This window comes from Seriola dumerili, unplaced genomic scaffold (genome assembly GCF_002260705.1).
Source record: "Seriola dumerili isolate Sdu_G_001 unplaced genomic scaffold, Sdu_1.0 BDQW01000388.1, whole genome shotgun sequence".
Lineage (NCBI taxonomy): Eukaryota > Metazoa > Chordata > Actinopteri > Carangiformes > Carangidae > Seriola > Seriola dumerili.
Window position 1 is genome coordinate 1,117,047 of NW_019174643.1, and position 26,171 is coordinate 1,143,217.

General features: G+C 39.3%; 1 protein-coding gene and 1 long non-coding RNA gene across 7 annotated transcripts; both read right to left on the reverse strand.

Annotated features, from left to right (window-relative positions):
- On the reverse strand, nt 1–23,401 carry LOC111233305 (NACHT, LRR and PYD domains-containing protein 3-like). 6 transcript variants are annotated; one of them, XM_022761082.1, is made up of 10 exons: nt 23,340–23,401; nt 19,620–19,740; nt 19,317–19,421; nt 18,982–19,086; nt 6,145–6,233; nt 3,980–5,765; nt 3,590–3,763; nt 3,114–3,287; nt 2,201–2,247; nt 1–1,775 (listed from the first exon to the last, which is right to left on the reverse strand). In XM_022761082.1, the coding sequence occupies exons 2-10, from the start codon at nt 19,733–19,735 to the stop codon at nt 1,243–1,245; spliced, it is 3,129 nt and encodes a 1,042-aa protein (XP_022616803.1). In that variant the 5' UTR covers nt 19,736–19,740; nt 23,340–23,401; the 3' UTR covers nt 1–1,242. The 6 variants fall into 6 exon arrangements, with proteins under 6 accessions (XP_022616803.1, XP_022616804.1, XP_022616802.1 ...); XM_022761083.1 differs by lacking the exon at nt 23,340–23,401 and adding an exon at nt 21,746–21,817; XM_022761081.1 differs by lacking the exon at nt 23,340–23,401 and adding an exon at nt 20,741–20,822.
- Nucleotides 7,744–9,666, reverse strand: LOC111233308. Its single transcript, XR_002665595.1, has 3 exons — nt 9,149–9,666; nt 8,222–8,360; nt 7,744–7,842 (listed from the first exon to the last, which is right to left on the reverse strand). It is a non-coding gene; the product is annotated as an uncharacterized LOC111233308 (long non-coding RNA).
- Nucleotides 23,402–26,171: the final 2,770 nt, after the last annotated feature.

Here is a 26,171-nt window from a genome sequence, read left to right on the forward strand (position 1 = left end):
TTTACTACCTTTATTTTCAAAAGCATTCACTGCAGTCATTTTACAACACTTGTAACACCCAAGAAACACAAGTTGTTGTTTTTTTTTAGTTAAATCCAGTCTGAAGCTTGAAAGCCAGGAGACGTTTAGCTTAGCACAGAACACAGCTAGCCTAGCTCCATCTAACAGTAACAAAATCTGATGAAGCGCAACTCTAAAACTCACAAATTAATACGTTGTGTCTGGTTTGTTTAATCCCGACTAAGACTAAATGACACGTTGGGATGTGCCAAGGGGTTATGTGCTGGACTATGTCTTGACCACCATTTGCAGTGCGAACCAGCAGAGAAAAAGTATTCCTTTTGGTCAAGGTTTCGCAACAAGATCCCACTAAGTAAAATGAAGCACCACAGAGGCTCAACACAATTTATCTCCATTTTCACAACAATAATCAACACATAACCCTTACGACAGATATTCAGCAAGTGAATGGCTAATTTTTTAGACAGGAAGATCTTGTAACTTTCAGAGCCTGTTTGGTCACATCAATTATGCCTCTTCAACTGCATGTTTTATTTTCCACCACAAATGATTGAATTAATGATTTAAACAGGAAAGTAAATCATGTATTGTAAGCTCAAATACAAAGATCAATAATTTACATATGTAGATATCATTTTAATATGCAAAATCTGACATACTCCAAAATATAGTTTTCTCGTCACTAACAAATATGCAGTTATGATAGTGACTCAGTTAAGTAAAGTTATTTGGTAATTAACTAAAGTATTGGACAAATAGACCCAACGATGGTCTTAAAGGGAAGTTAAGGGATCACCAAAGTTTTTACAATTCATTCTGAGGGCGACATGAATGTACCTCATTTCAGAGTAAGCTACCAAACAGCTTTTGAGTAATTTTCCTCAAAGCCTCAACTTCATGATGGCACAAAGGGAAGATACAAAGGATGACCAAAGTCAGTACCAGATTTCATGGCTGTTCATCTTATGGTTGTTAAGATATTTCAGTCTGAGTGGTGGACTGACAAAACGATACAGTACATATTCCTCTTTCACTTCACGCAAACCTGCCTTGATACTGAGGATAGCAGCAATTAATCGTGTGTGGTTTCTAAAATGTCAAGTCTAGATTGCTTAAAATATTGGTAGTAACAAGTAAGTAGCCCCTTGCTTGTATAGGACATGTCACGACCTTATGCAAATCTACGCCTAAGGTCACTTATGTGGTGCAGTGAAAGTTTGTTTATGGTAGCTGACAAAGTAATGCAGAGGAATGAGTGCGAAGTTCAACAGCAGGATAGAGGGGCTCATCAAATGTTGTTTTGAAGGTATGGAGGCGAATCCGACTGTCAGAGGAAACTCTGTAGAAGGACAGAGTGCCAGCTGGCCAATCCAGATACACCCCCACCCGACTAGAGCGTGAGCGGAGGGAAGATACAGTGATAGGGTCGTTGTTGTGCAGAACAAAACAATCAGCATTACAGCAATTAAGACTCCAAGACTTGTCGTTGCGTCCCAGCTTGCAATCATTCACATCCCCTTTCCTCTCATTGCTTCTGTATGTCACCCCAATGTTGAAGGGCTTCAACACATCGAACTCCCAGTAGCAGCGTTCATTTAAACCCTGCTCACACAGCACTTGTGGCCACTGATCAAACCTCTCTGGATGATCTGGATACGACTGCTCCTCTTCCACCCAGGTCACCTCTCTGTTCCCGTCAGAGAGACGGAGGTTCTTGTGGGCTGTGTTGGGATCCAAAGTGAGCTCACAGGCATCTGGAGGTAAGGAAACAAATCATTTCAGCAGCATAGACTTTAACAATATAGCTTGTGGTCACTACTGGCAGCACTAAGCACAATGCTGCTGCACAGCACTCCAGTCAGCAAGTGACAAAGAAATGTGTCGGATAAAGTTGTGTTTGTTGTTCAGAGTGCCTTCCCTGAAAGAAGAATAGTCAATATTCGTCCCATAAAAAATGTGTGGATGCCTCAGTGACAGAAATGTTTGATTTCACAATGAAAGCCATCCACAACCCAAACGGTTAGTATAACTGTCCTGTCTTAGTTAGTTGTAGCTAGTTGTATTAGTTAGTTTGTTATTAGTCTATTACAGGGTAAAGTTTGTTGAAATATAAGATATCTAGAACTGCTGTTCTCTGAAAACCTGAATAGACCTCCAGCTGCATGCGTTGCTTACTTACATTTCTTGAATCCTGGTATCATCCGGTGTTTTCCACCATGTTCAACACTGCAGAGAAAAATGAAGGTTAAATCTTCTGACAAAGAACAACCATGTAACCGACACTGTTGCTCTCAAAACCTTTGCTAGCAGAGTATCAGATCTGTCCACAGTAAATCTAGAGTATATGCATCTATTGTTACTGTCACCCAACCTGTGGTGCTATTGTACATTACTACATTTTTACTAAAGTTCAGTTCAATGATAGGGCACCCTTGACTATCTTAACTTGAATCTAAACATTAGAAGTAACTAGAATATATTTACTATATCTCTGTAAGAAGGTGTTTTTATTGTTGCTGTTGTCTTTAAGGTCCTTGCACAGTAGCTCTGGTGTAAAACTGACAGTAAACTCGTTTTAATATAATGGGTTGTAGAAGTAATCCTAAAGCACCTTTTTCTCAGTTCAGTAGAAAAGTCAAAACTCTAGTAGACTACAATAATGTTACTAGAGCCCCGTTCAGGACTGTCTCATTCACTGTGTGGGACACAGTCCTGGAAGCTCCCATAGAAAAGCTCAGGGAGCTGTGAAATGATCTTTAACAGAGGTGGGGCAGTTAACCAGACCTCCATTTACCAAACCTACTAGTTAATCTTCATCCTTGGTGTTTTCTTTTGTATAACAGGAAATTGAACTGTTGTGACTTGGTGTCTTTTCCCCAATGGACACTAGGGGCAACAATGAGCCCATTCCACAATTGAATACCAACTTGGACATTTGGCACAAAGGTAAGGTTTCAGGTGTATCAGAAGTGTTTTGAAAGGGTTTGATTTGGTTTAAAAAGAGAAAAGACTTACAGGATGAAGAATAACTGGTTGGTTTGACAAATATATGTCTGGTTAACAGTTTAAAACATGGCTGAATTTATAATTACTTGAGTATGCTGAGCTTGTATTGTGGATCATCCTTCAGCTCAAGGAGAAGCTTCACTCCAGAGTCTCCTGGATGGTTGTAGCTGAGATCCAGTTCTCTCAGATGGGAGGGGTTGGATTTCAAAGCTGAGGCCAGAAAACAACAGGCTGTCTCAGTGACCATGCAACCTGACAACCTGAGAAAACACAGTGTTTGGTTAATCAGAATGCAGATTCAGGATGTATTTATGAAGAGCAGTGTCACCAACAGGAAGTTTCTTGCAACCCTGAATGAATATAAAGAAGGTTGATCTTTATTCATTTCAGACAGAGAACCTAAATATTATTAAGAGAAAGGGCAAGTTGAAGTTAAAGAATTAACTGAATGGGTCAACCATGGTGAAGATAAATTATGACCATCAGTAAAAAATTATAAAAGTTGTCAGAAAGATGGATTCCAACAGACAAGAGTCTTTTATATTACTTGTTATATACATACCTCAGTATCTCCAGTTTGCAGGATTGACTTGACAGTCCATCACAGAGAAGCTCCACTCCTTCGTCTTTCAGGTCATTGTTGCTCAGGTCCAGCTCTCGTAGAGGTGTGTTGGGGAACTTGAGATCAAACGCCAGATGTTCAGCCCACTCTGTAGTCACTTTGCAGTCTGCTAGTCTAGGGGTGGATAATAAGGTTATATGATAAAGAAAGAGGTACAACTGTTTAATGATGTAGATAAAATATGTATCAAGTATAAAAGACCATTTAGGGAAAGGTAGGAACTGTCCCCAATGGCAGCTCGCAGGCTGCCCTGACAGTCTCACTGGTGGAACATTAACATACACTTCTCACGAGTTAAAGAAATACTAAAACTAAATCATGTCAACTTACATTGCCTTTCTGCTGCTCTTCACTGCTGGTATCAGCCTCCTTCTACCCTCATCTGATGTGTTGTAACTCTTCAAGTCCAAAACATCCAGATCATTCTTCGATACCTGCAGCATGTAGGCCAGTGCAGAGCAGTACAGGGGAGTCAGCTCAGTTTTTGAACGATCTTTCAACATCAGATATTCCTGAATCTCATCTTTGACTTTCTGGTCTCTCATCTCAACCATGGCCTGGAAGAGGCTGATGCAACGGTCTGGAGAGAGGGTCTTTCTTCGGATGGATTTGAGGTAAGTCAAGATTTTCTTTTCAGTATCTTGGCTTGGGTCCGGTGACGTCAGCAGACCCTGAAGGACTCTCCGGTTTGTTTCAACCATGAGGCCAAGGAGCATTCGTAAGAAGTAGGCCAGGTGGCAATTATTCTTCTGTAATACTTTGTCAACTGTCATCTTTAGAAGATCAAGTAAAGTATGTTTTTTGTCTTTCACATCAAGGAAGTTGCTGAGCTCTGTTGTATTCTTGTTTGTGAAACAGTCATAGACATAGAGAGCTGCAAAGAACTCCTGTATGGTCAGATGAACAAAGAAGAAAACCTTTCTCTGAGAAAAGAGTTCTTCTTCCCTAAGAACTGTGGTGCAAAATCCAGAGTGGATAGATGCTTCTTTTATGTTGATGCCACACTCTTCCAGGTCTTCCTCATAGAAGATGAGGTTGTTCTTCTGCAGATGAACAAATGCCAGTTTGCCGAGTTTCAGGAGAAATTCTCTGTGTGTCTTCAGAAGATTCTCTTCATTTTTCTCAGTCTTCTGGTCATATTTTCTGCTTCTATGTTTTGTCTGAACAAAAAGGAAATATGCCATCATCTCTGTCAGAGTTTGAGGAGTTTCAGCTTTGCCATCTCCACTGAAAACATCCTGAAATAACACAGAAGAAATCCAGCAGAAGATCGGGATCTGGCACATGATGTCGAGACTCACTGAAGACTGGATATGTGAAATGATTCTGTCAGCAAGAGTCAAGTCATCACTAAATCTCTTCCTGAAGTACTCCTCTTTTTGTGACTCATTGAAACCTCCTATCTCTGTCACCATGTCGACATACTTTGCAGGGATCTGATTGGCTGCTGCTGGACGGGAAGTTATCCAGAGTTTTGCATTAGGAAGAAGGTTACCCTGGATCAGGTTTGATAGGAGGTTATTAAGAGATGTAACTTCACTGACAGATGTTACAGTCTTATTGTTCTCTAAGTCCAGTTGAAGTCTGCTTTCATCCAGGCCGTCCAGGATCACTAAAACCTTGGTTTTAACATAATCAGTTGAACCGTTCAAACTGTGGAGTGCAGGGTGGAATTCAGTCAGCAGCTTGTCCAAGCTTTTTGTATCTGTGCTCAAATTCATCTCTTTGAAAGCAAGACAGAAAACAAACTGAGTATCCTGATTTTCTTTCTCCTCGGCCCAGTCAAGAATGAATTTCTGCACAGAAAATGATTTTCCAATGCCTGCAATGCCCTTCGTCAGGACTGTTCTGTGGCATTTCTCTTGGCCAGGCAAAGGTTTGAAGATGTCGCTGAGGCTGACTGTACCTTCAGGAGATGCTTGTGTTTTTTTACGTTCAAGGTGTCTGAACTCATGCTCTGCTTGTGGCCCTTCACTCTCCCCAGTGGTGATGTAGAGTTCTGTGTAGATTTTGTTCAGCGAACTCTGTTGGTCACCATAACCTTCAGATATCGAAGTGCATTTCTTTTTCATTGCTTCTTTAAGTTCCTTCTTCGCTTCCAAAAGAGGTGTGTCCCCTGTAACAAGAAAATGCATGATTGCAAATTCCAATAATACCTGTGTGATTAATACAAAATGATTTTAGCTCAGTCATGCAAAACCACAAGCAAACACAAAATCTTGACTTTGAGGGTTTTTTTTAAAGGTGGAAGGTAATTTGGCACCTGACACTTCCACAAAGTTACAGTGCATAATCAGAGACTCGTCTGGCTTTTATTGGTTTATCTGGTTGTTTGCCTGCTATTTCCTTTTAATGGCAAGAGAACCTATCACTATTTTAAAGACTAATATGTGATGCCACACTCTGATTATGAAGTATTACTCTATTATTAGCTTTACTTGTGGTATAGTATTGGTAATAGTACAAATATTTCTTCAGTAAGTATTTAAACCTACCAGTGTCATCTCTCTGATATTCAGGATCTTGTTTGGGTTTCTTCTGGCAGGGTTCGGCTGCTGGTGAATCAGACTGGTCCCAGTCTGAGCTGAAACACAACAACAAAAGGCACATTATTAGCTAATGTAGCTACCTGAAACACTTTTGTTCTGATACAATTTTCTCTGCGCCAATTTTAATTTTGTTTTTCAGCATTTTTCATCTAAAGGTGTTTTCTGACTGAATACTAAATGAATTTTAAATGCAAATGCAGCAATGCAGAGAGGAATGGTATAAAAATATCAGAAAGACCCTAAGCTGCTGGTTGTATGCTTCCAGTTGTCCGGACTTAAGCCACTAAGAGTGAATATAGACCTTTTGATAGTATTTGTTTTGAGTTTATTTATCCAGCACATGTGAAGTAAATGCCAAGCTAACAGCAAACACCTGGCCTTTGGGGTGGTATTTGGTGGTGTTTCTGTTTGATTGACAGCAGGATATCTGAGCTACAGTGTTACACTACACTATAGTTACATGTAATGGGTGTACAGTGTGTTGTTAGCAGTTAATGTGAAGAGTGAAGACCACACCAGCATCGAACCAGGACAAAGTAACATTTATAGCTATGCTTACTGTTTAATGTGATGAAGCTGAACAGCTAATCAGTTATATGATATAGTATAACTTGGAGTTACCATTCAAGGTTCTCAATGCCAAAGTTAATTGGCCTGTGCTTGGACCCATCACTCTTCATGGAGACAATGCTGGGATGCGTGGCCCCATCTGCACTCATCGTTTACCGAATGGAAACGAGAACTGTCATATGAACTAAACCGTGAATTTTATGAGCCGTTAAATGTAAAAGGAGTTCATAATGAAAGAAATTTGGATCCTTGTGGTTTCCATATTAGATTAACAAGGAGTTGTTGGCATGAATTGATAGCGTGTCTCCTCTTGTCCAGTGCTGGCGGGTTGGTTGATGGATTAACATGGTTCAAAAAGATAGAACTGTGGATTCAGTTTAACTGTGAAATCTTGACTTGTTTATTTGACTCTATGACTCTGAGTAACCTTTGTCCAGCTCTGTCAAGACCAATACTTTAATTACAGAGCACAAAGTGTGGAGTTACCGTTTGGACTTTTCAACACCAAAGGTAGTTGGCCTGTACATGGATCCATCACTCTTCATGGAGACACCGCTGGGAGTCGTGGACCCATCTGCACTCATCTCTGAACTAAGAAGAGAGATTGTTTTATTGAAATTTATTGAAATTGGCAATGCTCCAAAATTTACCGAATGGAACTGAGAACTGTGATATGAACTGAACCGTGAATTTTGTGAGATGTTAAATGTATAAGGAGTTCATAATGAAAGAAATTTGGATCCTTGTGGTTTCCATATTAGATTAACTAGGAGTTGTTGGCATGAATTGATAGCGTGTCTCCTCTTGTCCAGTGCTGGTGGGTTGGTTCATGGATTAACATGGTTCATAAAGATAGAACTGTGGATTCAGTTTAGCTGAAATCTTGACTTGTTTATGACTGTATGACTCTGAGTAACCTTTGTCCAGCTCTGTCAAGACCAATACTTTAAGCACAAAGTGTAGAGTTACCGTTTGGACTTCTTAACACCAAAGGTAGTTGGCCTGTACATGGATCCATCACTCTTCATGGAGACACCGCTGGGACTCTTGGACCCATTTGCACTCATCTGTGAACTAAGAGGAGAGATTGTTTTATTTACTCATCATTTCTTCAGTGGTCATTTACTCCACAGATATACAACATGAATTAATGATACACACAAACAAGGGGATCAAGAAGAACAACAGGTGAAAGTCTGAGAAGACTGAGCATGCACTCTATCTGAAAGAGGGAGAAGACTTTGACACAAGAACAGGTCTAAATTTAATCCATCCACATACTGCAAAAAAGTTAAGGATGTTTCTAAATTGCCTAAATATAAACTTTTTTGTCATATACAAAAAAAGACTTTACAGCTTCTTGCAGTGTGCAGAGTTCTTTACTGGGTGTTTTTTGGTTTGTGTTGTTTGTTGAAGACATCACAACCTGCTAATTTATGATGGGCTAAATTACCTGACTGACGGCTCGATCCAGGAACTGATCTTCTGATCAGATGACTTGTCAGATGTCACAGGGGAGGAGCTGTGAGGCCCTGTGAGGGGAGGACGCTTCTTCTTCCGCTCAGGCATTTCACCTACAAAGCAGTGGGAGTCTAAAAAGATTTGTTTGTAAAGAACAAATTTTAGCATAAAGGCAGTTGTTTTTTACTCTCACTCAGTCCTTAATTTAGCGATGGCTGGAGAGTAACTGTGGGGAGGTTAGAGTGGGAAAACATAAATTGTAAAACTTAATAAAATACACAGTATAATCTAGATACTAATAAGAATGATAAACATAATAGTACTCATAATTATACACAGAATAATAATCAATGATCAACATTAATATATATAGGGGATAGCAATTGGCCCACATTTTATTGGAGAGGGGCGGTAAGGGATCTGGATATTTGTTGGGCCTTGGTCCACAAAAGGTTTTGAGAACCACCAAACCAGAATTGTCACCAAACATAATTGACTTATTCATCATTTACGTTTATAAATATGTCTCAAATTTTAGCGATAATAAAAGCAAAATGCACTGCGGCGCAAATGCGTTTTAATGTCTAAACATATTTGCCCTTGAGAAGTGTGTAGGCCAGGTGTAGGCCCCAGCCACAACAGACCACAATACAACTAATAATTAACACCATAAACCACCGAATAAAACATTCACTGGAAAAATGAAATTAACAAGGGTGTTTTTTGTTTGTTTGTTGTTGTAATGGTAGAATTTTTTTAAGTTGCTGCGTACTTCAGTTCTCAAGAGACAAAATGTCGTCTCTGTACTTACACAGTGAAAAGCATGACATGAACTAACAACATACAACGACAGACACACAGAGCGGTCAGCTTATCCGACATCACAAGGTAACACACAGGATAATAAACGGCTACTTACTTTTTACATCCAAAATGTTTCACTTGTTGCTTTGTGAATCAAAAACTATCTCTGACAGGTAGAGTCAATGGACGCATGGACAAGATAAGGCCACGTTGTTGGTTTACTTTTGGTTTCTAGTCCTTATACAACACAAAAAGTAAATGATTTACACAAGGGTTGTAATATTAATCACAGTCACAGTGAAAACCATCAGATTAGATCTGAGTTTACAATCTGTTGCTTAAGATTTAAACAAAATTGAACAGAAACTCAGTGTTACCAACTGAGGGTGTGTTAGGTGGACATTTATGAAATGTACTTTTGGTTGCATTATGGGAACTGTAGGATCCAGGATTAATTTTCAACAGTTTTAAAAGACTCTTGGACCTGAAGTAAAACTAAAACTATCTACATGGAGAGATATTAATAGTGAAGGCACAAACTTTATGTGATTATCACATCTTTCAGATTATTTGAGTGATGAGAAATTTTAAATCCTATGCATCCAGCTTTAAATTGTCATAAACCAATAGGTTGGTTCATGCTTTTTTACCAGAACTTAAATCTTAAAATGTTACTTATATCCGCAGCATACAATAAATCACCACACTGTTCAGATGTCTTTTATTTGCTGATGTTTTAATATTTTTAGATATAAAAAAGCTTATACACAAACATCTTTCACCCACTCCAGTAAGAATTAGCCTCAAAGAAGCCAGACAAACTTTGGAGCTCAGTGATTCTCCCTGGATGAATGTTCAGGGGAATAAAAGTGATTTAAAGTGAGGTACCTCCATCACTCCTGTAGCAAAACAGTTTCAGAATGGACAACCACTACAAACATATTTCAAAACATAATACAGTTATAAAGCATTTTTCCACTTGACAGACTGAGCTTTCCCACCACATTTGGTATTCAACTTCTTTACAGATAATTTCTCATCAGACAGAACGAGTCACCTCACCACAAAAATGCTTTTATTCCACTCCTGAGAGAGAACCTCAAACAGTCAGATCATAACTCATACGGAGCTTTTAAGATGATTCTTGAACCTGCATGATTTATTTCTCCCCTAAAATTCATTCTCAAAATCATTTTAATGGCATATGTGGAAATTTGATTAAAGTCCAGTCCAGTTGACTCTTGAAAGGAGATTAATCGTTTGTGTTTGTGAAATGTTTAAACCGCTTCTATATTGAATTTGGGCTGGCTTTGTGAGGCTAATGTGAAACCTTTTACTGCAGCTTTCAGAAAACACCTTAGCTGCGTCCCAATTCAGCAGCTGCATCCTTCGGAGGAAACATTTGAAGACCGACTGCGTCACAGTGGAGCGACAAGGCTGCTTCGTGGCCCAACATATCCCAAGATTAATTCCGCATCGCTAATGAAAATAATATGGCAGCAAACAACACCGACAGACAGCCTGGTGATAACACTTTTAAATTTTAAGTATTTGTGGGAAATAAAGTTAAATGTTGTCAAGGTTGATAGGTGACAGGAGCCGGCTTTGCAACGCAACGGTAAGGGAGGGCACACCTGGTGACGCAAAGGAAAAATCCTCTGTGGGCCACACCGTCTCATTTCGGTTCAGACTTCGAGACAAAGGCTGCATCCTCCGAAGGATGTGACCTCTGAACTGGGACACAGCTCCTCATTTTCTTCAACAGATTAAAATACTTAAAATACTGATTACATCACACACTTTAACAAGCTGTAGTATGCTAACATAAAGGGGGTAAAAATACATAAAGATACAACAACCACAAACATTAATTCTATCTATGGCGTAAAAACTGCCAAAAACGAAAATAAATGCAATTGCTAGTAATTCACAATAAGCATTAGCGCAGTGTACTACAAATATTAAGACTTTTACACACACACAGCATATTACACATTTACACTTTGCTGCTAATGTGGTTCAGGTGACATGTATTAATGCTCAACATTATATGTTTCAATTAAATCTAATTAGAGCTGTCTTGAAGAGTACGTTATATTTCTAATACTTTAACCGCTTTATCTTGCCGTCAAACAAGCACTTTCCTTTGGGACTACAGTTTTAACCGTTGAACTACCGTATTACTACGCACAAGACCACCTACGGCGTGCACTGCGTAACTCCGCAGATCAGCTGTTTGATTCAAAAAGAAATTTTTCAACAGTTGAAAAAATGTAGTTCCAAAAGAAGGGCTGTATGACGGCAAGATAAAGTGGTGAAAATATTAAAAAAAATATAGCGTACACGTAAAAATACACCCACAAAAAAAGCTAATATAAGTGGATGCTGTACTTTTAATATTTTCATAATTTTATCTTGCCGTCAAACAGCACTTTACTATGGAGCTACAGTTTGTGAACCGTTGAACTACCGTATTAATGCGCACAAGCGCGCCTGAGCTGAGGGCGATCACTGTATGACACTACGTCACTGTAGGAATACGGTAATTCAACGGTTGGAAAAAAAGTAGTTCTAAAGTAAAGAGCTGTTTGATGGTAATATACAGCGGTGAAAATATTCAAAATAAAGTCTGCACTTACACTGATATCAGCTTTTTTTTCTGTGGGTATGTTTTCAAGTGGCTAAAGTAAGTTTTTTTTGTTGTCCCTGTCCGCAGCAGCACACCGCTCAGCTTCTCTGCCACAGCTCCCGGTTAGCTGCTCCTCTAAACTGGCGTCACGACGATCCGAATCTACTACAGGTAATACACTGACTATAGAGCTAACTACCTCTATCAATCCCAAGTCAAATAACGCTAACTGTCACTTTAATATGTCGCTCAGTCCACCACTGTGGTTCAGACTGAAATAACTCAAATACTATTGAAATGATTGCCAGGAAATTGAGTTCAAACGGCTGCCGTCTCCAGAGTACTACTGAATTTGGTGATCCTCTGAGCGCCACCATGAGATTGACAGTTTGGTATTTAGTTAAAAGTCTCAACTATTGGGAGGATTGTCATTACATTTGCCTCAGCTGTACTCTGTGTATAGTGCTAATTAGCAAATATTGGCATACTAAGACTCAGTAAACATAATACCTACTAAATATCATTTAAGCACTGTCATTGTGAGCATGCTAGCATTCTGATGTTAGCATTTAGCACAAATACTCTAGCTCTATAATGTACATTTGTTTCTACTCTACATACAAGACGACATTTATTCATGTGGATATATGTGAGTTCTTTACTGTAAGTTGATAGTGTGGAGAATTTGAAACAATAGATGAAAAAAGAGCAGCTGTACTGCTTTGTGCGATAAGCATAGGTGTAGTGCTGCCAGAGCGCTCCAGAACAACGCTCCACAACTTTGTTTCTCCCAGTGATGAAATAAAATATCAGCAGTTTATAAAAGTGCTTGAAGATCCGATCCAAAATGGTCAAAAATGTTATAATGACATTTAAGGTGCAGTGATTGATTTCCAAATGTCAATCATGCATTGAGTAACACGCAGGAAAATATTCCACCTTAAAAGTGTCCAGTAGCTGCCGTAACCTCTGAGCTGCACAGTGAATTAAATGGTTAATTAATAAAGATGGAAAGACAGAAAACATCCTTTCACACATCATTCATAGGCAAAAATTGTGTGTGTGTGTGTGTGTGTGTGTGTGTGTGTGTGTGTGTGTGTGTAAAGCTATAAATTCATGAGGTTATTACAAAGATCAGCTCTACGTGTGATTAAGAGAGAGCAGAGGAGCGTAATCAATTGTTGACTGGCTTGAACGGCCGATAACATGAAACATAGCTCTTTGTTTTCCCACTGAGAAGACCCAGTCAGAGCTATGTGGTGTGCTCCTGTTTGTTAGATACATACTATACTTTAGCAAAAACTAAGTTCTGTGTGGCAGATGGTAAAACATTATTTTAAAAAAAGTACTGCCACTGACTTAACTGAAAGAATAAAAAAAAAACACTTGTTACCCATTTACATCAGTATAGTTAGAAAAACCATTACGCAAAGATCAAAACAGTGAAACTGGTAAAACTTGTAAAACCTGTATAATGATAGTTGCAAATACATGCACATATGTTTAAAGGTTTAAGTCTACAACTTAAATCTCACACAGCAAATCAGATATCAGGAGTTTCTCGCAGTGTGAATACATCTATGAGTTTAGACTTTTTATGGGAAATAATGGCATCTGGAGTTGCCAGGCCACATGTTTGACTTTCAGAACTGACACTGTATATAAATGATATAATACCCTCAATTTTCCTTGTTATACAAATTGAGTATATGACTGATAAGGCAAGACAAATTTGTGTATAGCACATTATCATAGACAGAGGCTATTCAATATGGTACACGGAAATAAAAGAAGGATAAAAAATAAAGTAAAAAGTATAATAAGAAAACGGTATGAAAACAGATCATAAAATAGGTAGTATCTCATTAAAGCACAAGATTTGATGAAGGCAGTGGAGTATTGAAGCCATTTACAGTTTAGTCTGATTTGATCTCCATTGGGAGCTGGTTCCAGCTGTAGGCAGCATTCTGGCTGAAAGCCATTTCACCCTGTTTAGATCTTACAGACATGTAAGGTTTCGATTGAACAGGTAAGAAATATATTTACATTTATATTTATAGCCCAGACCTAAGTCTTGGTTCAACAAAAAGTGTCCGACACTAGCTATGTTTTTGAGACGCCAAAATGCAAATCTAGTTATAGCTTTGATGTGGTCACTGAAACTAAAATCTCCATCCCTGATTTTTAACATAGGGTTTTAATCTCTAGACTCCAGGTAAGCACTAAGTTGCAACCTTCTGTCTTTGCTCCCAAATAGTACTATCTCAGTCTTTATACTTGTCTTTTCATACTAAAAGATAGGAGCAGTTAACCCTGCGTGGTTTCTAAAATGTGAAGTCTAGATTGCTTAAAATATTGGGAATAACAAGTAAGTAGTCCCTTGCTTGTATAAGACATTTCACGACCTTATGCAAATCTACGCGTAAGATCAGTCATGTGGTGCGGTGAAAGTTTGTTTATGGTAGCTGACAAAGTAATGCAGAGGAATGAGTGCGGAGTTCAACAGCAGGATAGAGGGGCTCATCAAATGTTGTTTTGAAGGTATGGAGGCGAATCCGACTGTCGGAGGAAAGCATAGACCTCCGGCTGCATGCTTTGCTTACTTACATTTCTTGAATCCTGGTATCATCCTGTTTTCCACCATGTTCAACACTGCGGAAAAAAATGAAAATCTTCTGACAAAGAACAACCACGTAACCAACACTGTTGCTCTCAAAACCTAGCAGAGTATCAGATCTGTCCACGGTAAATCTAGAGTATATGCATCTATTGTTACTGTCAGCCAACCTGTGGTGCTATTGTACATGACTACATTTTACTAAAGTTCAGTTCAACGATAGGGCACCCTTGACTATCTTAACTTGAATCTAAACATTAGAAGTAACTAGAATATATTTACTATATCTCTGTAAGGTGTTTTTATTGTTGCTGTTGTCTTTAAGGTCCTTGCACAGTAGCTCTGGTGTAAAACTGACAGTAAACTCGTTTTAATATAATGGGTTGTAGAAGTAATCCTAAAGCACCTTTTTCTCAGTTCAGAAGAAAAGTCAAAACTCTAGTAGACTACAATAATGTTACTAGAGCCCCGTTCAGGACTGTCTCATTCACTGTGAGGGACACAGTCCAGGAAGCTCCCATAGAAAAGCTCAGGGAGCTGTGAAATGATCTTTAACAGAGGTGGGGCAGTTAACCAGACCTCCATTTACCAAACCTACCAGTTTATCTTCATCCTTGGTATTTTCCTTTGTAAAACAGGAAATTGAACTGTTGTGACTTGGTGTCTTTTCCCCAATGGACACTAGGGGCAACAATGAGCCCATTCCATAATTGAATACCAACTTGGACATTTGGCACAAAGATAAGATTTCAGGTGTATCAGAAGTGTTTTGAAATGGTTTGATTTGGTTTAAAAAGAGAAAAGACTTACAGGATGAAGAATAACTGGTTGGTTTGACAAATATATGTCTGGTTAACAGTTTAAAACATGGCTGAGATTATAATTACTTGAGTATGCTGAGCTTGTATTGTGGATCATCCTTCAGCTCAAGGAGAAGCTTCACTCCAGAGTCTCCTGGATGGTTGTAGCTGAGATCCAGTTCTCTCAGATGGGAGGGGTTGGATTTCAAAGCTGAGGCCAGAAAACAACAGGCTGTCTCAGTGACCATGCAACCTGACAACCTGAGAAAACACAGTGTTTGGTTAATCAGAATGCAGATTCAGGATGTATTTATGAAGAGCAGTGTCACCAACAGTAAGTTTCTTGCAACCCTGAATGAATATAAAGAAGGCTGATCTTTATTCATTTCAGACAGAGAACCTAAATATTATTAATAGAAAGGGCAAGTTGAAGTTAAAGAATTAACTGAATGGGTCAACCATGGTGAAGATAAATTATGACCATCAGAAAAAAAATTTAAAAGTTGGCAGAAAGATGGATTCCAACAGACAAGAATCAAGCATTGTTGCAAAAGGAACACAAGACATTTTGATACGACTTTAAACAGTGAGAATAGCAGGTTGAAGTTTGATACACCCATTTTCATTATGGCCTATTACTTGTTATATACATACCTCAGTATCTCCAGTTTGCAGCATTGACTCGACAGGCCAGCACAGAGCAGCTTCACCCCTTCGTCTTTCAGGTCATTGTTGCTCAGGTCCAGCTCTCGTAGAGGTGTGTTGGGGAACTTGAGATCAAACGCCAGGTGTTCAACCCACTCTTTGGTCACTTTGCAGTCTGCTAGTCTAAGAGTGGATAATAAGGTTATATGATAAAGAAAAAGGTACAACTGTTTAATGATGTACATAAAATATGTATCAAGTATAAAAGACCATTTAGGGAAAGGTAGGAACTGTCCCCAATGGGAACTCGCAGGCTGCCCTGACAGTCTCACTGGTGGAACATGGAAATTGTTTGCAGCCTGAGAAGAACATCAACATACAGTTCTCACGAGTTAAAGAAATACTAAAACTAAATCATGTCAACTTACATTGCCTTTCTGCTGCTCTTCACTGCTGGTATCAGCCTCCTTCTACCCTCATCTGATGTGTTGTAAGTCTTCAAGTCCAAAACATCCAGATCATCCTTCGATACCTGCAGCATGTAGGCCAGCGCAGAGCAGTGCATAGGAGTCAGCTTAGTTTTTGAACGATCTTCCAACATCAGATATTCCTGAATCTCATCTTTGACTTTCTGGTCTCTCATCTCAACCATGGTCTGGAAGAGGCTGATGCAGTTGTCTGGAGAGAGGGTCTTTCTTCGGATGGATTTGAGGTAAGTCAAGATTTTCTTTTCAGTATCTTGGCTTGGGTCCGGTGACGTCAGCAGACCCTGAAGGACTCTCCGGTTTGTTTCAACCATAAGGCCAAAGAGCATTCGTAAGAAGTAGACCAGGTGGCCATTCTTCTTTTCTAACACTTTGTCAACTGTCATCTTTAGAAGATCAAGTAAAGTATGTTCTTTGTCTTTCACATCAAGGAAGTTGCTGAGCTCTGTTGTATTCTTGTTTGTGAAACAGTCATAGACATAGAGAGCTGCAAAGAACTCCTGTATGGTCAGATGAACAAAGAAGAAAACCTTTCTCTGAGAAAAGAGTTCTTCTTCCCTAAGAACTGTGGTGCAAAATCCAGAGTGGATAGATGCTTCGTTAATATCGATGCCACAGTTTTCCAGGTCTTCCTCATAGAAGATGAGGTTGTTCTTCTGTAGATGAACAAATGCCAGTTTGCCGAGTTTCAGGAGAAATTCTCTGTGTGTCTTCAGAAGATTCTCTTCTTTTTTCTTAGTCTTCTTCTGGTCATATTTTCTGCTTCTACGTTTTGTCTGAACAAAAAGGAAATGTGCCATCATCTCTGTCAGAGTTTGAGGAGTTTCAGCTTTGCCATCTCCACTGAAAACATCCTGGAATAACACAGAAGAAATCCAGCAGAAGATCGGGATCTGGCACATGATGTCGAGACTCGCTGAAGACTGGATATGTGAAATGATTCTGTCAGCTAGAGTCAAGTCATCACTAAATCTCTTCCTGAAGTATTCCTCTTTTTGTGACTCATTGAAACCTCTTATCTCTGTCACCATGTCGACATACTTTGCAGGGATCTGATTGGCTGCTACTTTACGGGAAGTTATCCAGAGTTTTGCATTAGGAAGAAGGTTACCCTGGATCAGGTTTGATAGGAGGTTACTCAGAGATGTAACTTCACTGACAGACGTTACAGTCTTATTGTTCTCAAAGTCCAGTTGAAGTCTGCTTTCATCCAGGCCGTCCAGGATCACTAAAACATTGGTTTTAACATAATCAGTTGAACCGTTCAAACTTTTGAGTGCAGGGTGGAATTCAGTCAGCAGCTTGTCCAAGCTTTTTGTATCTGTGCTCAAATTCATCTCTTTGAAAGCAAGATAGAAAACAAAATCAATGTCCTGGTTTTCTTTCTCCTCGGCCCAGTCAAGAATCAATTTCTGCACAGAAAATGATTTTCCAATGCCTGCACTTCCCTTCGTCAGGACTGTTCTGTGGAGTTTCTCTTTGCCAGGCAAAGGTTTGAAGATGTCGCTGAGGCTGACTGTACCTTCAGGAGATGCTTCTGTTTCTTTACGTTCGAGGTGTCCGAACTCATGCTCTGCTTGTGGCCCTTCACTCTCCCCAGTGGTGATGTAGAGTTCTGTGTAGATTTTGTTCAGCGAACTCTGTTGGTCACCATTACCTTCAGATATTGAAGTACATCTCTTTTTCATTGCTTCTTTAAGTTTCTTCTTTGCTTTCAAAAGACGTGTGTCCCCTGTAACAAGAAAATACATGATTGCAAATTCCACCAATAATACCCGTGTGATTAATACCAAATAATTTTAGTTCAGTCATGCAAAACCACAAGCAAACACAAAATCTTGACTTTGAAGTTTGTTTTTTTTTAAAGGTGGAAGTTTAATTTGGCACCTGACACCTCCACAAAGTTACAGTGCATAATCAGAGACTCGTCTGGCTTTTATTGGTTTATCTGGTTGTTTGCCTGCTATTTCCTTTTACTGGCAAGAGAACCTATCACTGTTTTAAAGACTAATATGTGATGCCTCACTCTGATTATGAAGTATTACTCTATTATTAGCTTTACTTGTGGTATAGTATTGGTAATAGTACAAATATTTCTCCAGTTAGTATTTAAACCTACCAGTGTCATCTCTCTGATATTCAGGATCTTGTCTGGGTTTCTTCAGGCAGGGTTCAGCTGCTTGTGAATCAGACTGGTCCCAGTCAGAGCTGAAACACAACAACAAAAGGCACATTATAAGTTAATACAGCCACTTCACCTGAAACACATTTTCCCTGTGGTAGTTTCCTCGGACACCAATTTACGATTAATTGTATTTGAGCAGTGTAGGTCTTAAGCTGTGTTCAGACTGAATACTAAATCAATTTTAAATTCAAATGCAATAATTCAGAGGATTAATGCAACACCAGGGGTCACCATCATGAAAATAAAAAATATAAAACATAAATTTCTCCCTTTTAGTTGAGTTTTTTCTCAAAGCAGATGTGTAATTTAAAGCAGACAAACATGTAATTTAGATTTAGATTTTAAACTGTTGTAAAAAAAAAAACACGACAACTTTAAGACCTGTAGGAAAAGCTGCTAAAATTCAATAAAAAAATTAATGTCTGTGGGTATGAGTTTGTTTTTGTGTGTGTGTCTCAACTGTGAACTGTAAATCTTAATGTAAACTCTTGACTTGTTTATTTGACTGCATGACTCTGTGGCTGGCAGCGTAACCTGTGTCCAGTTCTGTCAAACCACTTAGAGATACTTTAATTACGGAGAATTACCGTTCAGGGTTCTCGTTGCCAAAGTTCATTGGCATGCCCCTGGATTTGTCACTCTTCAAGGAAAGGATGCTGGGACTCCTGGACCCATCGGCTCTCATCTGTGAACTAAGAGGAGAGATTGTTTTATTTTCTCATCATTTCTTCAGAGCGGGGTCATTTACTCCTCAGGTACACAACATATACAATCACTTTTCATAAAGACAGAACTGTGGATTCAGTTTCACCTAACCGAAATCTTGCCTCCTTTATTTGACTGCATGACTCTGTGGCTGGCAGCGTAACCTGTGTCCAGTTCTGTCAAACCATTTCCAGATACTTTAATTACAGAGAATTACCGTTCAGGGTTCTCGTTGCCAAAGTTCATTGGCATGCCCCTGGATTTGTCACTCTTCATGGAAAGGATGCTGGGACTTGTGGACCCATCCGCTCTCATCTGTGAACTAAGAGGAGAGATTGTTTTATTTACTCATTTTAATTAAATCCACTGAACACAGAGTGAAAGTTGTATTTCACTGAATTTGCATAAATATAAAGTGTATTTTTGTAAAAAAAAAAAGACTTCTTGCAGTGTGCAGAGTTCTTTACTGGGTGTTTTCTTGATTCTGCAGCTTGTTGAAGACGACACAGCCTGAAATTACCTGATTGGTTGCTCTGTGCCGGGGCTGATCTTCTGATCAGATGAGTTGTCAGACGTCACAGGGGAGGAGCTGTGAGGCCCTGTGAGGGCAGGACGCTTCCTCTTCCTCTCAGCCATTTCAGCTACAAAGCAGTGGGAGAAAAAAATAGGTTTGTAGGAGGTTTGTAAAGGACAAAAATCAGCATAATGGCAGTTGTCTTTTTTACTTACACTCTCATTCTTTAAGTTTTATGTGTTTGTTGTCAGCGTTCATATGTTTGCTAAACAACAGATATTTTTTTTTAATCTAAAAATTGTTGTATTGTCGACAAAGTGACCACACCCTAACTTTAGATAAGATCAAACTTGTTTTCACTCCTGGCAGTATTCTGTGCTACTCTTACTTTCACTACTGAATACCATATAGATTCATATTTTCTCCTATTAACGCACAACTTCAATTGCGTTTATTTTAAACCCTGAAACTTTTTTTTTCAATTTATGTATTTATCACAAATGATATGACCTGATAAATCAAATCTTTTATATTCAAAGACATGAGATTTTATATGATACAACACTCAATATTAGTAAAAAATAACAAGGAGAATATAAGTGAATAAAATATAAGTAATAATAATCAAAACAGTCATAATTATACTCAGTTATATATATACACAGGGGGCGGGAAAGGGACCTTGATAACGGATGGGACTACGGGCCAAAAAAGGTATGTTGAAAACCACCAAACCGAAATTGCCCCCAAGCATCACCGACCAGTCATTGTAAACTTCAGACGTCTCAAGTTTGAGGCTTAAGGCAGCAAAACGCTCCGCGTGGACAAAAACGGAAGTGGGGAATTAAACCACAAGAACCACGGAGAAACTCGATTTACCCTACAAATATATAAACAAACTTTACTGCAGAAACAAATTAACGACGTTGGATTTTTTTGTGGTTTTGTTAATGACGTTTTTGATGTTGCTGCGCAGTTTCATCCTCCAGGAGACAAAGATGTCGTCTGTGTTTACGCTGTGAAAAAGCAGAAGAAGAACTGCAACAACAACACGACGCACACACACAACAGTCAAGTCCGTCCGACATCACACACCGTAACACACGGGATAATTAACCGCTACTCACTTTTACTTGCAAAACGTTTCGCTCGTTGTTGCTTTTTGAATCCAACAAATATTTCCTGAAGATTTCACTTGCAGACGGTGAAGTGGCGGGAAACATGTAAACAATATCATGGGGCTTCCCCTCGAAATTTTACTTTCGGTTTCCAATTCATTATACAACACAAACAATATTTACAAAGCTGATATGAAACATACCCTACAACTGCTACAAGAAATAAACCAGATTAAATGAGTGATTTTGCAATAAATCGAATTAAAAGTTTGTGATGGAGTGAGATTATGTTGTAGTATAATGACATTTAATCCACTGTGCTGCCCAGAGTCTGAGAGCTGACGGTCAGTTGCTGTCAGTCTTGGAGGATCTAAATTATCTGCATTTCTGGTTCAGTATTTGAGGATCCCTGAGTTTGACTTAAATAAAAATAAAAACATAATCCATTATAACTGCAGGTCCACCTGTTGTAACTGGAGCACCAGCTGTGACCCTGCTGCAATGAGTGGATCTTTAGTGACACCTGGTGGATAAACAAAATAATAACAGACACATGTCTGTGTAGTCACATTAATCATGTGACCATTAATGAGTTTAACTTCTTTCTTAATCAGTTTTTGTAAATTATATTTTTCTACAGGAGGATTGTGAACATTTTACAGCCTAGATGATATCAAGTCACTCTATGTGTTTTTTTTTTGTTTGTCTTTTCTGCATCTGTAAGCTGTTTAAAAAAAAGTTTTAAATTATATAAACATGAAAATCTCATAACAGTTTACTTATGTAAACAGGTAACAGTGGAAAGCAGCTGTGGACAACAGCAGAATCAGTCGTATATAATTCATAAATCAATTCACATTATCTCTTCAACTACATCAAACTTTATATTTCTTTGCATTTGCTCAAAGAATTTTATTTGCTCTCCCTGTTTTGAGTTTCGCACTAAAATGTAAAGAGCAATCAGAGTCAGGAAACAGTTGAAACACTGCTCGCATTGGTCGTTATCATCAGTACCTCGAGGCCTCGCTCTCTCTCGCTTGCTCTCTCACCCGAAATCACCTGCTCGCTGTTGCATCAAAATAACAATCTGCAAACCGAGTGTTTCACAAAAGGCTTCAACGCCATTCTCAGGTCCTGATCTCACTTACCTTTAGGTTGCTTTTGCATGCTGCTGTCACTCAGGCAAAGAGCAGGTACGCAGCAGTTTGACCCGTCCTTATATGTGCATCGTTCCGTTTTTATTCTAAACTGAACTTCTGACTCACTGAGGTAACCTTATCTGAACGCCACAGCCTGCTGAGCTGTCCAACCACAGACTGTCCAACTACCATCACAGCTTATCTATTCCCACCACTGACACTAATAGCCGCTAATTAGTGACCCCTCTGGATTGATAAACATATTCAGTCCCTTAAACATGAATATTTACTTCAATATCCTCACTGGCTGACACATGCCCCGTCTTTACACCCCAGTAAATATAAGATAAAGAAATAGACATGTTAAGAGCATGTGAAGTGAGAGAAGAGCTGCGAGTGACATGACCCGGAAGTATCAGAGCGGCCATGATGATAAGAGCTGGTCCAGTTCCCTAAATGATAAGGAAAGGAGCTTCAGTGCTTCCTATCTTGTCTCCTTTAGCAAAGGAAACACTGGAGCTTCCTTTATGCAAGGAAAGGAGAAAATAGGGAACTTTAATCTTATGTCTGAATATACTGTAACTTATTCTGATCTCCTCTCCTTCACGTCTTTCCTTGACGAGGTCGAGGACAGGTGTTTTAGGAAAGGAGATTATTTTGACTTTTCCACCGCAGCCAAACTGTCCCTTCAGGAAGTTGTTTGTTACAGTTGTGTGCTCAACATCAAAAACACTAATGGGCACAAGAGTAGCATCAAAGCAATGAATATCTGTAGAGCTTCACTTTGTATGAAAATATCATCGATGACCCGTTTTGGACAGTGTTTAACAGGAAGTCATTTATATCCACGTCAGTGACCTTATGCAACAGCACATGCAGCAGACCTTGCACAAAGGGAAGTTAACTAATACAATATTAAGGTCTGTGGAGACCATAGTATCAAGATGGACTTTAAAAGCTCCTTCAGTTTGTCCCATGTAGGCAGGTTAATGGATGTTTAAAGCTCTGACTGTTGTTCAGTTTGTTTCTTTGTCTTTTCAAGAAGCAAATCTTCTCTTGTCGTAGTTTAAAGGCAGCTGTGAGGACTACCGCTTGTTTCTCTTATTTGCACTGAAGTTTAAAACAGCATCACAATGTGTTACTGGCTCATCAGAGCATAAGTATTGTGCAATAAAATATACAGTATCCTCTCGCTGTCACACCCAAGTGGGTTCATGCACGTTAAGCCCGCCGCTGCAAACTTCATGCATTCTTGTGACTTCCATAAATAGTCTGTTGTCTGTTTCTTGCCTGTATATTATAGATATACATTATGTTTAAGTGTCTGTAGCATGATGTCTTTGTGCAGCTGTATGTCTGTATATGTAATATCAACTTGCACAACAATATGGGAAACTCCCTGAAACACCCAGAAGACCTCACACACTCACTTACAACAATAAAAGCCTCTTAAATCATAAATTACTTACTTTTATGTCAAAAAGCCTTTTCTTTGTTTGAATTCAGAGAATATATTTGTGTGCTCGTCTCTGTGGGATTTCACGTGGGTGGGCTGAATAAAAATGTGGTTTCCTAACTGACGTTTCCTGCTTCCTGCTGATGAATGTGGTTTTTAACACAGGCTGGACAGTGATGAACTGTTTACTTTATTAAGTTTGTTTTGTTTTGTTTTTGTAAACATGACTTTTACTCCACTACATTTAAAAGACAAATATTGTACTTTTGACACCACATTTCTATTAAGTACTTTATTAATTTGAAGCATTAAGTCAGTGGAATTAATTTTATTTTATTTTGTAAAAGGTGATAGGCCGTACACTGTGTTCATCACAGGAGAACAACCAATCACAGACAAGTCCTCCTCCGTCAGTCAAGCTGTGGTTGCTGAATGGCTCATTTTATGGGGGCGGGGCATGTAAAATTAAAAATAAATAAATACAAAAACAACAATGGCTGTCCTTCAGTTGATTCAGTTGTGTTTATGTGGCTTTTACAGTCTTTGTATCATGTCCTACAAGCTCTTTCTTCCTACAGGTTCTACAGTCAGTTCATTCAGAACATTGTTTCAGAGTCATTAGGTTCTGTAACAAATATGTTCAACTTTCAGTGTTGAAATCTTTCTTCTTTTTTATGGTTTCCGGGGATTTATCTGTAAAAAAAAAAACAAGAACATTGACATGACACTGCAGTCTTTAGATAGTGTGTGATTGTGTGTGTGGTTTTATTTATAAATAGATAGATAAATGACTTCACTTTATGTGAGAATAGGCGCATCCATCCTTCTGACCATCTCACCGTTTCACTTCTGTTTCTTCAAGGTTGGAGCTTTCCATGCTTGGTCGTGTGTATGCTTTAGTTAAGTTGTCATTCACTGTATGCATTCTCTGATTCAACTTGCTGACTCATTCATTCTGAAGAGCGAATTTTCTGCTTTAGTTAACTTTCACGTCTATTTCATGCTCTTATGATTCTTGTTATGTTCATGTTCCTTGTTATCCAGCTCACACTGGTTGAGAGGATGATGATGATCTCCCTCTCTTCAATATCCTCACTGGCTGACACATGCCCCGTCTTTACACCCCAGCAAATATAAGATAAAGAAGTAGACATGTTAAGAGCATGTGGAGTGAGAGAAGAGCTGCGAAATATCAGAGCGGCAGCCCTGGTTCTCTAATGGTAAGGAAAGGAGCTTCAGTCCTTCCTATCGCTAACCCTAACCCTTGGTGGATGAATGGACTTTAAGCAAACTTCATGTTTGAGTTTCAGTCGAAGTTTCACTTCCTAAACTAAACTTCTGACTCTCTGAGGTAACCTTATATGAACATTTGAGTCTGCCGTATATCTAACACTAACCTTCATTCAAAGTTTCACTTCCTAAAGGAGGTAACCTGAAGTAACCTTATCGAAGTGTCACTATCATTCATCTCCAAATCTTATCTCTAACCCTAACGAGGTTGGACGTTAAGCAAATCGAAGTTTCAGTTCACTGTATTTCATTCTCTGATTCATCTGCATCTCTGCATCTGCAGCCTCTGTATCTCACATCTTCCTTGTTATGCAGCTCACACTGGCTGAGAGGTGATGATCTCCCTCTCTGACCTGTCATCCTGGCTCCCCCTTGCCTTGATGTTGGGTTTCATATCATCCATATATCCCCTGACTCAGAGCTTATTAACCTGGGCAACATCTGAGCTCTTTGTGGTCTCACTCGTCCTGAGGAAGGTCAGTAGCACCAGGTGCCTTGCTTAAGGGTTCATATATCCACAAGGGTCCACACTGGATCCCTGACCGGGAATCGAACCCCTGATCTCCTGTGTCAAAGTCAGTAGTGTCGATCACTAAACTGAACTGAATCTTGTTACCTGAGGTAATATTCAGAATATATGAGAAGACAGAAGATCAAACATGGACTTTGACCTAAAAGAGTGAATGTGACACATTAGACACATTAGTCAGGAGACACCATCCAGAACATCAGAGCACACTACACCTGAATCAGACAGGAGGCAGTTCACAAAAATAATTCAGTTTGTAGTAAAGAGACAATTAAACAAAGAGTTTTCACCAGACCAGTGACAGATCATCACCACACCTGACACATACAAAGCACAGCTCAGTGAGACGCCAACCAGCAGCAGCGACAGGTGCAGATCTAGAAGAGCGAGTAGGAAGGAACATGTTACAGGCGCCTTCTTCACACCAGTCACTGTACTGAGTCTCTGCTGCTGCCGTCTGCAAACCACAGAGGGGGAATCACTCTGACAGGCTGATGACAGCAGGTCTGTTTGAAACTGTTGAACCACGTTTTTCTGTCTTCCTTGAGGAAACATATATATCACAAGAGGCGTCAAAACAAACGTGACATCACAGTGACTGTAGCTCACATTGTCTCTGACATCATCATGGAGGCTTGGTGTCCGTCCTCTGATCAGCTGTTTGTAATGATCAGGATCATAAAGAGGAAGCAGCATCGTACTGACTGAATGAAGTCAGACTGTAGATTTTCCTTCTTTGGTCTCATGTGTTTGTGACTCTTCAGCTCTGTCTCCTCTCACAGGGAGAAGATGATCTGCTGCATCCTGCTGCTCCTCACACTCACCTCCTGTGTCTGTGGTTAGTTTACTCCTTCACTTTATTATCTAGAAACTGATACAAGTCCTCAGTTAGTCTGCTCCTCACTTTCCCTCTCTGTCTCCTCAACAGGAACATTTGTAGTGAATGTGACACAGAGCTCCTATCAGGCAGAGGAGAACCACAACATCACACTGGAGTGGAGCTTCACAACCAAACCTCACACTCCA